Source organism: Aythya fuligula, chromosome Z (genome assembly GCF_009819795.1).
Source record: "Aythya fuligula isolate bAytFul2 chromosome Z, bAytFul2.pri, whole genome shotgun sequence".
In the NCBI taxonomy this organism is placed as follows: domain Eukaryota; kingdom Metazoa; phylum Chordata; class Aves; order Anseriformes; family Anatidae; genus Aythya; species Aythya fuligula.
Window position 1 is genome coordinate 24,954,585 of NC_045593.1, and position 14,079 is coordinate 24,968,663.

Sequence of the window (14,079 nt, forward strand, 5' to 3'; positions counted from 1 at the left end):
TCCCTTCCTTCTCCTAAGCACTCACCAAATGACTAGAAATCCTGCTTCAGAAATCCTGCTACAAGAACTGTCACATTGACCTAGGACCATGTGCCTTAAAATAGCTTTCACTGTTACTCATCTTCTCAGCAAAGGCTGTAAAGCTAGAACTTGTAACTGCTATTATTTTTCTTGCCCACAGGCCAGGATGATGTGGATCTGGCAAATTAGTTGAATGCAAGTCTTTTGTTCTGTCTGATCTATGCCTTTAAACTAAAAAAATAATGGAAAAAAAAAAAAAGGCAGAATTTATAACACACTGTTCCTCGTATTTCCTGCACAGATCCAGTCTAATTACTATTTCATCCTCTGTCTGAACTGTCTGCATCATTGAAAGAGGCTTTCTTTTGGCTCTTGAAGCATTCTGTCCATGACCACCAATTTTCTAACAATTCTTTCTACAGCTTGTTTTTCCAATTTGCTCCCAGCCAACCAAGTAAGGAAGTTACATCTAAGACCTAGGAGACAGCAGTGTGAGGCAAGTCAGTTTCACAGCTACTGGCAGGCAAAACAAGCTCATATCTGTGATCTGGGCTGTGGAATCAGGCTAGTTCAGCCAGCTCAACATCATCACATGCAGTGAATACTGTCACATACATCCTTTGGGATTCCAAGCTTTACAGATGGCAACCCCAGTACTTGTCACACATTTACGCCATCTGCTAGAAATGTACTTGTGTCTTCTTAGGCAAGATGGAAAAGGGAACTCCAAATGACAGTAGTATTCTGTATCTAATGTTCTTTAGTTTCCCATAAAATGGTGCCTGCGGGAAGAAAACATAGCTTAAAACAAGAACATGGTGAAAGCTGCCAGCTCTGCACCCTGCCACTGAGACACCAAAGCAAACTAGTACCAAGTTACTGCTGTGGTTGCTCATAGCATTGAAATGGATGAGTGTCCACAGAGGGAAGCCAATGCTATAGGATATTCGTATTGGAATCCCATTTATTTAATAGAAACTGAAATGAAACTCTTTGTGAGTCTTCTGGCTCACCACTTTAGCTGGGCACACATCTTCCTATGTACGTGTTCCTACTACATTTGAAATTATGAATACTGAAAAGCCTAAACTCTAGAAAAACTAGTATACTGAATGAAATTACCAAGATACAATATATCAGTATAAAGTATCAAGACACAAGATACAATATACATCAAAACTTTGATTTAACCTGCATTTCATTCAGAATAAATAAATACTAGGAAAACAAATGAACACAAATATTTTTCTCTCTAACATTTTTGCATAACCTGAATAATCTAAATATCATTATTATCCGCTATTTTTTCAGCCAGCAGACTTTATAGGAAAGCAAACACTAAAGCAGATTAAAGAAAAGGGGCTCAAACGACGACTGGTATATCTCACCCTGGAAACAGATGATGTTGATCCAGAGGGAAATGAAAGTGTGTGGCATAATGGGAAGGTAAGGACTATATAGATCATGTTACAAGAGCCTAAAGTTAATTCCTCATGAACAGAATCTAACTTTGTGTTTCAAGTGTGAATATAGTATTTTTGTTTTACTGTCACAGAACACTTTGAAGGTATGATACCATTTTCTAATCATCAAGCAGGAAGCAAAGACTAACTGTACATTTCTGTAGTGAAAATGTGGAATACTACCATAGAAACTGGAGTTAGACTAAAGTACTACATCACCCACTAAATCTTCTTGCAAATTCACAATTGTCCTAAGATAATTTTTGAAATTTGCATAAAAGAAAAAAAAAAGGCAGTGAAGTTTAGGCCTCTGCAGTTCAGCTCATATTACATGTTGAAGCACTTATTAGCAGTTATATTATTGTATATAATTTATATATCTATAAAACTTTATATATATATATATATATATACACATATATGTACAGTTTTTGTTCTCAGTTAAAACTTAACTGAATAAAATAGGAACAAACTGTTTTTTCAGGGAGCAAAACCTACCCAGTTTAAGGTGAAGCCACCCACTGAGAATGTTATGAACTGTATGATGCACTTGAAACTTACTTGATGTGTATTGTGTATAATCCAAAATTAGTATCTGAGGTGTATAGCTTTTTTTTAAAAAAAAAAAAAAAAAAAAAAAAAAAAAAAAGTTTAATGCTTATTTTCAACATGCATTCACTTTTTATTTTATTTTATTTTATTTTATTTTATTTTATTTTATTTTATTTTATTTTATTTTATTTTATTTTATTTTATTTTATTTTATTTTATTTTTTTAATTTCTTCCAGGTTATTGGCAACACCACATCTGGAAGTTTCAGTTACAGTGCCCAGCGAAGTCTGGCTTTTGCATATGTTCCCACAGAACTCAGCAAAGTTGGACAGAAATTGGAAGTTGAACTTTTAGGGAAAAATTACTCAGCAACTGTTATACAAGAGCCACTGGTGCTGACTGAACCAACAAGAATGCGCCTTCAGAGAAAGGGTGAAAGTCCCAAAATATAAACACAGATGAGGATACAGGAAATTGTGCTGTAGGAGATAGTTCCATTTATATGCATGAAATTAAGAGAATCAAATTATTCAGATTCATTAATTGCTGAACACAAGATCCATTCATCAATGAGAAATTTGATTGTGTTGCCACCTTGTATGGGTTGTTCACATCGGAGATCTAAGCACGGTTAATGAACCCAATATGTTGACCCTTCTCAGTAACACTTGTGAGCAAGAAGTGGCTGGGAGTAAGATCCTTGATTCAGCTTGCTCATAGACTGGCAGATCTAAATTAATATAGGGGAGAAAGTTGTTCTTGGTATTGGCCAATAAAAAATGCTCCCTAAAGGACTGAAATATATCCAATCCATCGTTAAAAAATAATAAAGGCAATATTAAAGGCAAACTGAACTGCTATTTTATTTTTTCAGTATATCATCCTAGTGGAAATCCTCACAGATTAAAATCTAGTTCTTTCTAATGAAACAGCTGCAAGAAGTCTGTTCTTCATTATTTTATACAGATTAGCTGGTAGATTACATGTAATATTCTACAACATAAAGGATGTTATTGCTCAATCTTTGAAAAGAATTTAAACCATTGTCTCATGGATTTACTGGTCTAAATCTGACGAGTTAATAGTGACACTGAAGAACTTCTGTTCCTCCTATTCCTGTTAATTATAGATGGAACAGTAGTTAGAACCATATGTTTTTAGACAAAAATATTAACAATGGAAAAATTCAATTAAATCCACAGCAGAGGAGCTTTTTTTCAGTGTTAAATACTTGATAGCCCATAAAAGCTTGATTGAAATAAACTAAACAATGGAAACACACTGGAATATTAAAACACACTTCTGAATTCCATAATATGTTCAACAATTCTTTTGAATCACAACAACAATTTCTGACTTATAAAGAGTAACACTCACCTTTATGCTATAGATTAAACATTTCAAAAAAGTTTTTATAAGAGTAGAAACAATGTGCAAAATGTACTGTTTATTTTATTTTATTTTTTTCCAAGTAAGTGATGCATCTAAATCTTTAGCAAAGAAGCAAAAGTATAAATAGAATATATCAGGAGAAACACAGTTTGAACAATGAATGCTTACACTTGCTAAAGTCTTAGTGCAAGCTAACATTACATTGTGCTGCTCTGAATCTCTTTTACAATGGTCAAAATCAAACAAAAGATTTGGCAGGTTTGCTTGTAGAACTATTTTGAGTGAAAATCCCATTCAGAAATTATTCTCTGTTTTGCTTTCCCAAGTGATTTAATTCTTCTTTGCTGAACCAATCAGATGTGTTACTTTTTCTAGAGGTGATATTATTCTTAATGAGGCATTTGGCTACTATGTACCTGTAATCATTTAAGGAATCTAAAATACAGCACAATGTGATTCTGTTTTACTTAGAATATGGTGTAGGAGAGCAATTCTTAGGAATATAACTTTGAATTTCTCTATTTCTCAAGAATATGCAAATTCACTAGACTTAATATCTGGGAGTGTATGATAACAGCTATCAGAACACGGGTTCTTATATATGTTCCTAATTAGCTTTGCTATGCCAAAGCACTGTTTCAGTTATGCCTTCCACAACCTAGACATGAAGTTAGAATCAGTTACATATATATATAACTGATATATGTATATCAGTTGTATATCATGTATATATACCAGTTATATACATACATTATATATATATACATATATATATGGTGTAGCTATGAGAATATGGGATCTAGAGAGTAGGCCCAAACGCTGATTCCCTTGTGGGCTGCTCAATGACAGCTGTAGTCACCTGGGTGTCACCCAGCTTGAGCCTTAACTAGCCAGTTAAGATTCAGTTAGCTGCAGGATTTGGGAAGCAGACAAAAACTGTGGACTGCTGTTTCTGGGACAAGGCAATACAAAAAGTTCCTTTACTGCAGCCAACTTGTAAGACCAAAACAACTCCATGTTCTTCACAAGAGGACTATCTGAGTGATTGCTGCACTCTTTTCTCTCAAGAATGGTTGTGCTTTCTACTTAACAGTGCATTCAGGAGCAGAGATAACTAAACCAGTTTTAAGCAAACATGACTAGGTATTAAAAGTATCGTAGAACAGCTATATCTCTGACTGGGCTTCCTAGTTTACCCTGCTGCTTTTTTGCAGTCCAATACCCAAACCAGCTTACTGATAAATTATTAGGATAGTTCATCACTGCAGCTTGGATAAATTGTAAGGGGAATAAGCTTTAAGGCTTTACATATCATGCCCACAGGGACCGTCACACATAAAAGTCAATGTTTCATAGTCAAAAAATGAAAACAAAAAAAACAAACAAAAAACAAAACAAAACAAAACAAAAAAACAACAAATGAAGAAATGGATGAGGGTGCTCAATGGCTTCTGTGTCTTCCTGTTAACTGCTTCCTTTCATTGGGTGTTGTGATATGGTGTTGCATAAACTTCCCATGTTGACATACAGCAAGGGGAAGTGAATAAGAACAGGACTGTTTAAGTATTACAACCATATTTTAAGAGGACTTCTAGCCAATCAAAATGAAATACCAGTGTGGAAATGCTGGCTGAGATATCTTTCGAGTCTCTCAAGTCACCAACATTAACTAATAGGGAAGTTTGTAATGAGGTGAAAAAATGACAGTTGGTCATCTAGGAAATCTTGTGAAATACTAAAATTTCTGTGCATGGAGAGATTAGGACCTCTCAGAATGCAGGTTTCTCAGACATGTTCTATGTCACTGTTCTTTATTCTCCTTCCAACATCAGAGTACTCAAGAGTAGATGTTACTGCTGTCACTTCAACCTTTGGTCTAGGATACCACATTGTGCCATGTTCATATTCTGTGTGGAATGATAAAGCAATGTGGATGCCATCATTTTGTCACTTTTATGACTGCTTTAATCATAGAACTCAACATTGAAATTTTTCAAATCCAAATTCAGAAAAGGTTGACTGAAACAGAGGGGACTGAACACCAGCCATTTTCACAGTTTATTCTTTTGATTCAAGAGATTACTCTGATATAAATAGTATTTTCTGTTTGGGAATCTATATCCCTCCAATAGTGATAAGCAAAATAAAAGAAAAAAAGAAGACAGCAGCAATATTCAGACTGTGACTGCTGCAGTATCTGCTGTGTATGTTTTAGATGGTCTGACATAATGTTTTAACTCTGGCAGCTCAGGCAATCAGGTTAGCCTATTCTGGTTGAGCAGGACAAACAGCAAAAATTCTTGACACCCCTCTATAAGGGGATATGAGCCCAGCTGTGCTAGAACACCATCTTAAATTTTAAAACATATGAGGTAAATATGTTATTATGAATTTTATAGCAAAAGTTGCATCCAACATTTCTGTTTTCACCAGCACTGCGTAGATTTTCAAAGTAATTATTCTGAATGAAAAAGAGTTATTTCCATAAGAATTTTCTGACATCCGAATGGAATATTACTTAGACCGAGGACATGGAAGTTAGTAAAATATACAGTTCTGTGAGACAACTGTGACTGGTGATGGGATCTGAACTAAAAACAAGGTAAGTCAGAACATTCCGTATAAACTCATAGTCACATATCAGCTTGTCAGAAACCCTGGAATTTTCTTTAGGGAAAAATGATGTTAGGAAAGTCTTGTTACTTCTTGTAGCAGTGTCCTGTTTTAACTCGGGGCTCATTTGCCTCCTTACCGTTAAAGAAATAAATTTGGTTATCTTATTTGATTAATTTTATTAATTGTCATCGGACTCCTAAAGCTGGGGTGAACCAAAGCATGCAAGAACAGCCCTCTTCCCGAACCTTAGGCATATCAGCACTCAGTCCCAGAAATTGACTCAGGGAGAAAATAAACAAGATGTAATAGGTGTAATATGCTGAATGAAATTACAAAAAGACAACAGTAATAATTATTTATATGTAAAGAAAAAGAACTTACAGATCTAGGTATAAAGGAAGCAGTGGTAACTTGCCTTAATAGTACTCATACATTCTTCATTGTCCCTTATGAGAGAAAAATTTAACAATGAAATTAGATTTTTATTTTAATGCATCTCTTCCCCCTAAATTCCGTTTCCTCTCTCTTTCTTTTACCTCATATCAAATTTCTTCTTGCCTGGATTTCCCTGGCTCTTTGCATTACCTGCTGGATACACCTTCTTATCAACACTTCCATAATTTTCTTCCCTGCTTTCTTTTCATTATGGATTTTCCTCTCCTGTGTACTGAGTTTCAGCTACAATCTCTTCCTGTCATTTGATTTGAAATTGCCTCTTTGGCACATCCCATTTATACCACCAGAAGGTCTGAAGAAACAGCTGGAAGTGGGGAAGAGAGCAAGCAACATCTGTTTAGACAAGTATCAGGACCATTAATAATCAATACTGCTTTGGAGTTGAAAAGTTAAGGTTAAGTTGACTCCTCAAGGAAATATAAATGAATGTGTTATTGATTATTGTAGAAAAAAAAAAAAAAAAGTGTCATCACTCGTCTTTGTTACTGTTTTCAAACCAGCAGGGAATCCTTTGTGATTTATAGAATATCTGGTAACTTCATAGGCTTACCCACTAGATTTAACTCAGAGGCGTGAGAACCTACTTTCTACAGAGACTAGTCAATCAAAAAGAAAGTAAGCAATGGTACCTGACACTTTTTTTTTTTTTTTTTTTTTTTTTTTTTCCTCTGTTAAATAGTATTTTCAGTGTGGATTTTTCTTTCACCTGTTACCAGACCACTCTGTGAAGTTATGATGACATGTATGTACCATTCCAGTTAAGTATCAAAGATGTGGTTGTTTGATTTTTAACTGGATGCTGAAATACTTTATATATTCCATGGATGAACAAGATTGATCAGAGCTGACAGTTACTTCTGTCCTTCCAGAGTCTTAGCTTTTACACCAAGACTTTTAAGTAGGTTAGCAGTTGTCTATAGTGTTGCTTTAGGAGATTACATGGTTTGAAGAAACAGCCCTGTTGACATAGCTTTTATTTCTGCCTCTTGGTTTCTTCACTTCCTTCCTACACTCTTAACAGTCATAAACAACATTTTACAGCTGGAGGTGGATCTAGACTTCTCAACCACATGACCAAAATTAGGAGAAAACAGCACTGTGTTACTCATGGCTTTGCAGAAGGAGTGAGGAGGGGAGGGGAGCAGTTAACAGTGGCAGAAGCCGTGCACTTTCTCCGACAGGAGTATTTGCCACCTCGCACACCTCGGCTGCTTCTCCAGTGATGGTGGCAGCTTGTCTTTTTCCAGGTCTGTGGCACAGGCTGGCGAGCAGCAAGGCCATGGCTGCTTTGTGGCTGCTGCACCTTGTTTAAAGCCTTGAATAACCTCTGTGGGTAGCGCTGGAGGAGCTGTAGGCAGGGAGAAGTAGCGGCCCCATCCTTTCAATGCACGGAGTCATGTACTGGTGAGCGCTGACATGCAGGCTTGCAGGCAGCCCCATGGAAAGCCTCCGTGGTTTAAAACTGGTGTTGATCGTAGGAATTACAGGAAGACGGAATCGGAAGGCAGCATTGCCGAGATGGTTACTCAGCTGACACAGACCGCAAGCGCACACCCTGCTTTTTAACCTCATCTGACAAAGGAACCAACATCACCTCCTCGACACTCGCCCGCAGCGAGCACCCCACCACGACTTTTCCCTCCGGCCCTCGGGGAGCGAAGGAGGCCGGGGGCGGGCCCGTGCCGCTCCCCTCGCCTCAGCCCGGCCCCGGGGCGGCGCGGCGGCTCCCTCCGCGGCCCAGTTCCTGCTGGTGCTGCCGGCCGGGGGATGGCGGGGCGGGCGGGCGTCCCGCCGCGGCTCTGCCTGCTCTGGTGCGCCCTGCGCCTGGCGGCGGCGGCGGGGGCTCGGCGTGCGGCCCCGCACCTGGTGCTGGTGCTGGCCGACGACCTGGGCTGGGGCGACGTGGGCTGGCACGGCTCGGCCATCCGGACACCGCGGCTGGACGCGCTGGGTGCGGGCGGCGTGCGGCTGGAGCGGTACTACACACAGCCGCTCTGCACGCCCTCCCGCAGCCAGCTGCTCAGCGGCCGATACCAGGTAGGGACGGGCTGTGCGGACACCAAACCCGACCGCCTCCCGCTGAGCTGCCAGCTGGGAAGTACAGGGGCGGGGTGGTGCAAGGTGCCGGGACTGAGTGCCCTGCCGTGGTCCCCTTTGCTTAGGTGCTTCTGAGCACCTAAGATCCAGCCAGAAGCACTTTGTGCTATTTATTTTCCCCGCGCAGTGTTTAAATGCACCCTTAACCTGTATATCCTCCTTCACATGATGCCCCATGGCCCCCTGACAGCGTGCCCACAGGCTGATCCTAGCCTGGGTACCCAGCTTCCTACTCGTGCACATGATTCTTCACCCCGCCCCCTTTTTCTTCCCCCCCCCCCCCCCCCCCCCCCGATTTAAGAATTGAACTTCATAATTCTGCTATACTTTTTTTTTTTTTTTTTTTTTTTCCCTTTCATTTTCATTGCAGCTTTGGCAAAAACAGGGGAAAAAGAAAATTAGCAAGAACAAAATGGAGGAACTGGCAAAGGATTAAATGTGTTTCAGAAACTTCCCCTTTCTTTCAAAATGTCCTGCAACTGTATTTGTCAAAGAAAGTGCTCAGGATGAAATTAAATGTTAGTGGGTGCTACCTCTTGGTGTAGCAGAGTGATTGCTCTAGGTGGGAGTTACCTTTTGCAAGCAATGTTTGCTCTGTTCCCAGACTTAAAGAGCCAATAAGGAATAGAAAGATGTAATTTTTCTTTTCTTTTCTTTTTTTTTTTTTTCTTTTCTTTTCTTTTTTTTTTTTTTTAACCAGTACTTTATTTTTTTTAATTACTTACACTATTTCTTCATATTGACTTATTCTAGATTGCAGTTCATGCTGTTAACTTGCTTGTCTACAAATGGGTCAGTGTCAACTGGACTTCGCAGCATCTGATCTTAGAGTGGAAATTAGAAATGCTCGTAGTTCAGTCTTGATTTAAGTTCATCATATGTATCTGACTTGATAATTCAATATCATGTTGACCTTATTAAAAATGAGTAAAATATATTAGAAAATTGAAGTAAATTGTCTATAAAATTGAGCAGGCATTCTGTTCAGGAAACAAAACTCCACACACTTGTTAAATAGTTGTTTTATACAATGATATGGTGAACGTGATGAAGAATTACTCAAAGATTTAAGAATGTAACCTACATCTGGAGCTGGAATTCTGATAGCTGCCCTGCAGTCTATGAGAAAAAAAAAAAAAAAAAAAAAAAAAAGAGAAAAGCTGTTGGTTTTTGAAAGTTGTAGATTTGTTTTCCTTTTTTTTTTTTTTTCTTTTCTTTTTTTTTCCCTATAGGCTGTGGTGGAAGGAATTGCAATGTTTTCCTAACTTGTATCTTCCACTATATTAATAATACTTTTCTAATGCTGCATTAAAAATAAATAAATAAATAAACAAATCCAGCTCCATTTTCAAAGAAAACTAGCAACTAATACACCCACCACTGTGTACTCATCTACTAGTCTAGTCTACTTACCCATGCACTTTATGTTAGGGCTTACTTGGTTTAAAAGTGAGTTCAGATGGTTGCTACCAGGATGATTTCAAATTAATCATTTAGCTTGCTTCACTGGAATGCTTAGTGGCATTATGAAATCTGATGTCTTGCAGTCTAGGGGGTCTTGGAGATGTTGTGCTTTGACAGAGGCAGATTACTAGAAACGCTTAGTGAAAAAACAAGATATTTAAATTGGTATGTGTGTGTTTTCCCTCGTAGATCTAGGGTAGTGGGACTCTTTTGTTTGTCTGTGGTGTTTTTTTTAGTAAGAGATATGAGAGTTGACAAAACTTGTACTTGTAGTACATAGTAACTGAAGAGGTTTTTTGTATCAAGCAAAATATACTACTCAGACTGTTATTACTGGTCATACTTTTGTGAAGCGATACAAAGTTCACCACTTGTTAAGTTCAGAAACCTGGGTGGAACAGTCAGAGGTCAGATCTAGTCAGTGTCTAAACCTTGCCTGATCTCAAACATCTGATTTTTATTTTACTTTATTTGTAAAAATGCTCAACACTCACTTTGAGGATGTAAGTAAATACATACTTATGTTTATGTAATACCCATTTGGAGCAGTACTGCAAAAATAGCTTTCCTAGCCTTTGCCACCTTTTCCTCCAGTAACAATACTCCAATAAAGGCACAAGCTCTGTAGCTGTAACTGCATTGCATCTTTTTGTCCATCTGCATTCTATTTTAATTTTTGCATTCTATGTTGAGGTGCTATCCCGAGTCTTCAGGAAGACTGTAATGGTGGTAGTTACCTGTTAGGCTTTTAGACAAAAATACAACAGGCTTGATTATTTATTTATTTATTTTTATTCCGCTTGAATTACGACTGGGAAGATCCTCTTGTTAACACTGACAGTTCTTCCTCCATGCACTCCTGACCTCATCTTTGGCTTCCTGAACTTCCATGGTGCTACATCAGTGAAACCAGCAGGCCCTAAACCTAATGCTACCCTGCTGTGTAATATTGTTTCTTTTTGGATGTGCTTATGTGTTACTGCATTGTAACTAATACCTCTTCCTTTCTTTTCCCTACTAGATCCACACAGGTTTACAACACCAAATAATCTGGCCGTGCCAGCCCAGCTGTCTACCACTAGATGAGAAACTCCTACCAGAGCTACTTAAAGATGCAGGATACGTTACTCACATGGTGGGGAAGTGGCATTTAGGGATGTACAGGAAAGAATGCCTTCCAACACGCAGAGGATTTGATACTTACTTTGGTAATGGTTAAATTTAACACGGGCAATAAATGTAGTGTTAAAAATTATGAGAAAACTGCTTGATTCTTCCAAGAAGAGCAGATATACTATGAGTGCATAAGTAATACTTGAGCATGCATATTTCCAGTGCATAACTGTTAAAAATAAGTTAGTGCCTTAAATGCATGCCCAAGCCTTATGATCTATTGAAGAAAACACTGTAATTATTGAGTGCCTCCAAAGAATTTCTCTTTAAAGATCTGTGTTTAATTTCATTCTATGATGCTTAGAAGATTTAAGTTGTAGTGACTAGTTTCATTTTAAAAGTGTCTCTAAACTGTACTTTTTAGATCAGACAGTAGACCTCACATGCTCTGCAAATAACATTAAACTGCTAAAAAGCTGATATATTTAAATGAGAGAGAAATAAAGTCTCTTCATGCTTTGTGAATAGACTATCACTGGTTTTCCACTTCCTCTGGCAAGGAAGGTGATATGAGAGCCTTTATAAAAACAGCATACAAAATGTGGATGTTACAGGAGCTCGCAAGCTGTGACACTCAGGTATTACATAAGCTAATCAATTACTCTGATTTAAAAAAAAAAAAAAAAAAAAAAAAAAAAAAGATAATGCCAGAATTAGATTGTCTGTGTGTGTGTATTACAAAGCAACTTGTAATTACTTATTACATATTTTTCTTCTCACAAAAGCTCCTGTCCAAGTATTTATTGGATGTTTAATAGTTTTGTGCAGGTATCCCACATGAATGTGAATATTTGCCTATAATAATATTTATTTCCACATTGTAATATTTATTTCAATATAATTACTTTATACTATAATATCATAATTTTTCCCCATTATGCGAATCAGGTTATCGGTAATACAGCTCATAGCACCCGATACTGAATATAAAGTTGTTAACTTCCACTTGGTTGCTTTTAAAAAACTTTAATTGAATGTAGGATTTCAAAACAGATAATCTTCAAAATAACTCCATAAGCTGTTGACAATAATGCTGCCCAATTCTACAATAGGGAAATTAAGATACAGAAACTTTAGCTTTGCTTATTTAAGCCCACACTCCTCTTATGTAATGTTTGGTACCTAAAAACCTATTTGTGCTATGTTCCCTTATAGATACTGGCGATTCAAATTCTAGGTGGAAAGAACTGTTCCCTTAGATTGTCTCTCTTGACTCTTCAGAGAGCTTGGGATATGGTTTCACAACTGAATTAGGATAGTAAACATGGATCGTAACATGATGGACCACTGTTTGAATCTATATGCCTCTTCTCCTGTTGGTTGTCTGCTCTCATCCCTTCACAGGAGCTTATCTTATTCTTGATGGCATAGATGTAGGCTTATGCTCCTAGGAATGAGCAGGCTTCTAATACCAGGACTAAGGCTGGCTCTAGGCATAGTCATTGGGTGCCCAGCATGACACCAAGGGAATTATTTTTCAGCATATGTGGTGGTTTAATATCCTATTCTGTTCATATAGTTCCAGTAGGAGTTGATTGCAGTTAGGGACACTCATTTGATTCTTTAGCAAGCTTTTTATTTATTTATTTATTTTGAGTAGTGATACTTGAAGTTGATGTATAAAAATTCAAGCAAAGAAGTAAAGTTCCTCAATTTTTAGTTGTTGGTCTCAGTTTTAATTTGATTTTGCAGAACTTCACTTTTTTTTTTCCAGATTTTTTTTTCCTCAGGGTACTAGAAGATAAATCTGAAATTTAATTTTAGACGTAGTAATTATTGAGATTGGAATGATTTCAAAGAGTTTTGTTTCTGGTCAATAAAAAACAATGGCACTCAATGCTTAACAGGGTAGCCCTTGATAGGAGAAAATTTATACGTCTAGAATTTATACATAGTCTTTTTCTTTTTGGTATCTTTAAATAGTAGTATCTTCTTTTCACCAGTTGGCGTCAGCAGAGGATCAGAAATTACTTTACAGTTAAAACAAACAAAACATTTCATACTTGGATGCATTTTAATGTTAAAAAACAAACAGACACACACACAAGCAATTCCTAACAAAATAAATTCCAAGCATTCTAATAGAGAGAAAAGTCTTATGTGGAAAAAGCAAGTATACCAAATCAAACCAGATAAAAATTATAGTAGTACAGGAATAGGTCATTCCTTTGCTATCAGTGTGTAAGTTTAATACTAAGGTCTTTGATATAAAGTTATCCCTATATAGTGTCATTACACTGCTTTCAAACTGTTTTGTGTGCTTTGAAATTACTATTTGTAGTAGTGATAAAAAGTCTGTGTGTTAAATGTTGAGATACTTAGTCCTATCAAGTGATATCATTGCTGATTATCAAATGTTGGATGTGTGTCTCAGTTCAAAATGTCCCCCACTCCACCCACCCCCCCAAAAAAAAAGCATCTGTTTCTATGATGTTGTGTTGATCTGTTTACTTGTCATCTTTTCCTGTTCTAGGCTATCTTCTGGGGAGTGAGGATTATTATTCTCATGATCACTGTGTGCTCATCAAAGCAAAGAATGTAACACGCTGTGCTCTGGACTTCCGAGATGGAGAAGAAGTTGCAACTGGATTTAAAAACATGTATTCCACTAATTTATTTACAGAAAGAGCTATAGATCTCATAGCCAATCATAAAACCGAGAAGGTAGAGTCAGCAGTTCTTACTTTATTTGAGAATTTTAACACTGAAGAATGTTTATAAAAATGTTAATGAAGTATTAATGCGGAGACCTACATTTGGGCTGTAAATGTGGGCTTTTCAACAGGGTACACAGAGCTAAATGTGAAAAGAGGCACTGATAAAACTTGCCTTGTCTCCCTTTTG

The 14,079-nt window shown here is 37.4% G+C and overlaps 1 protein-coding gene across 2 annotated transcripts in view; it reads left to right on the forward strand.

Annotated features, from left to right (window-relative positions):
- Positions 1 to 14,079, forward strand: part of LOC116500625 (dimethylglycine dehydrogenase, mitochondrial-like) — a 116,492-nt gene that overhangs the window by 43,427 nt on the left and 58,986 nt on the right. For both annotated transcript variants that reach the window (XM_032205766.1, XM_032205767.1), the window contains 3 exons: positions 1,333 to 1,467; positions 11,084 to 11,270; positions 13,709 to 13,899. In XM_032205766.1, coding sequence (XP_032061657.1) covers positions 1,333 to 1,467; positions 11,084 to 11,270; positions 13,709 to 13,899 — 513 coding nt within the window. The remainder of the gene's footprint in view (positions 1 to 1,332; positions 1,468 to 11,083; positions 11,271 to 13,708; positions 13,900 to 14,079) is intronic.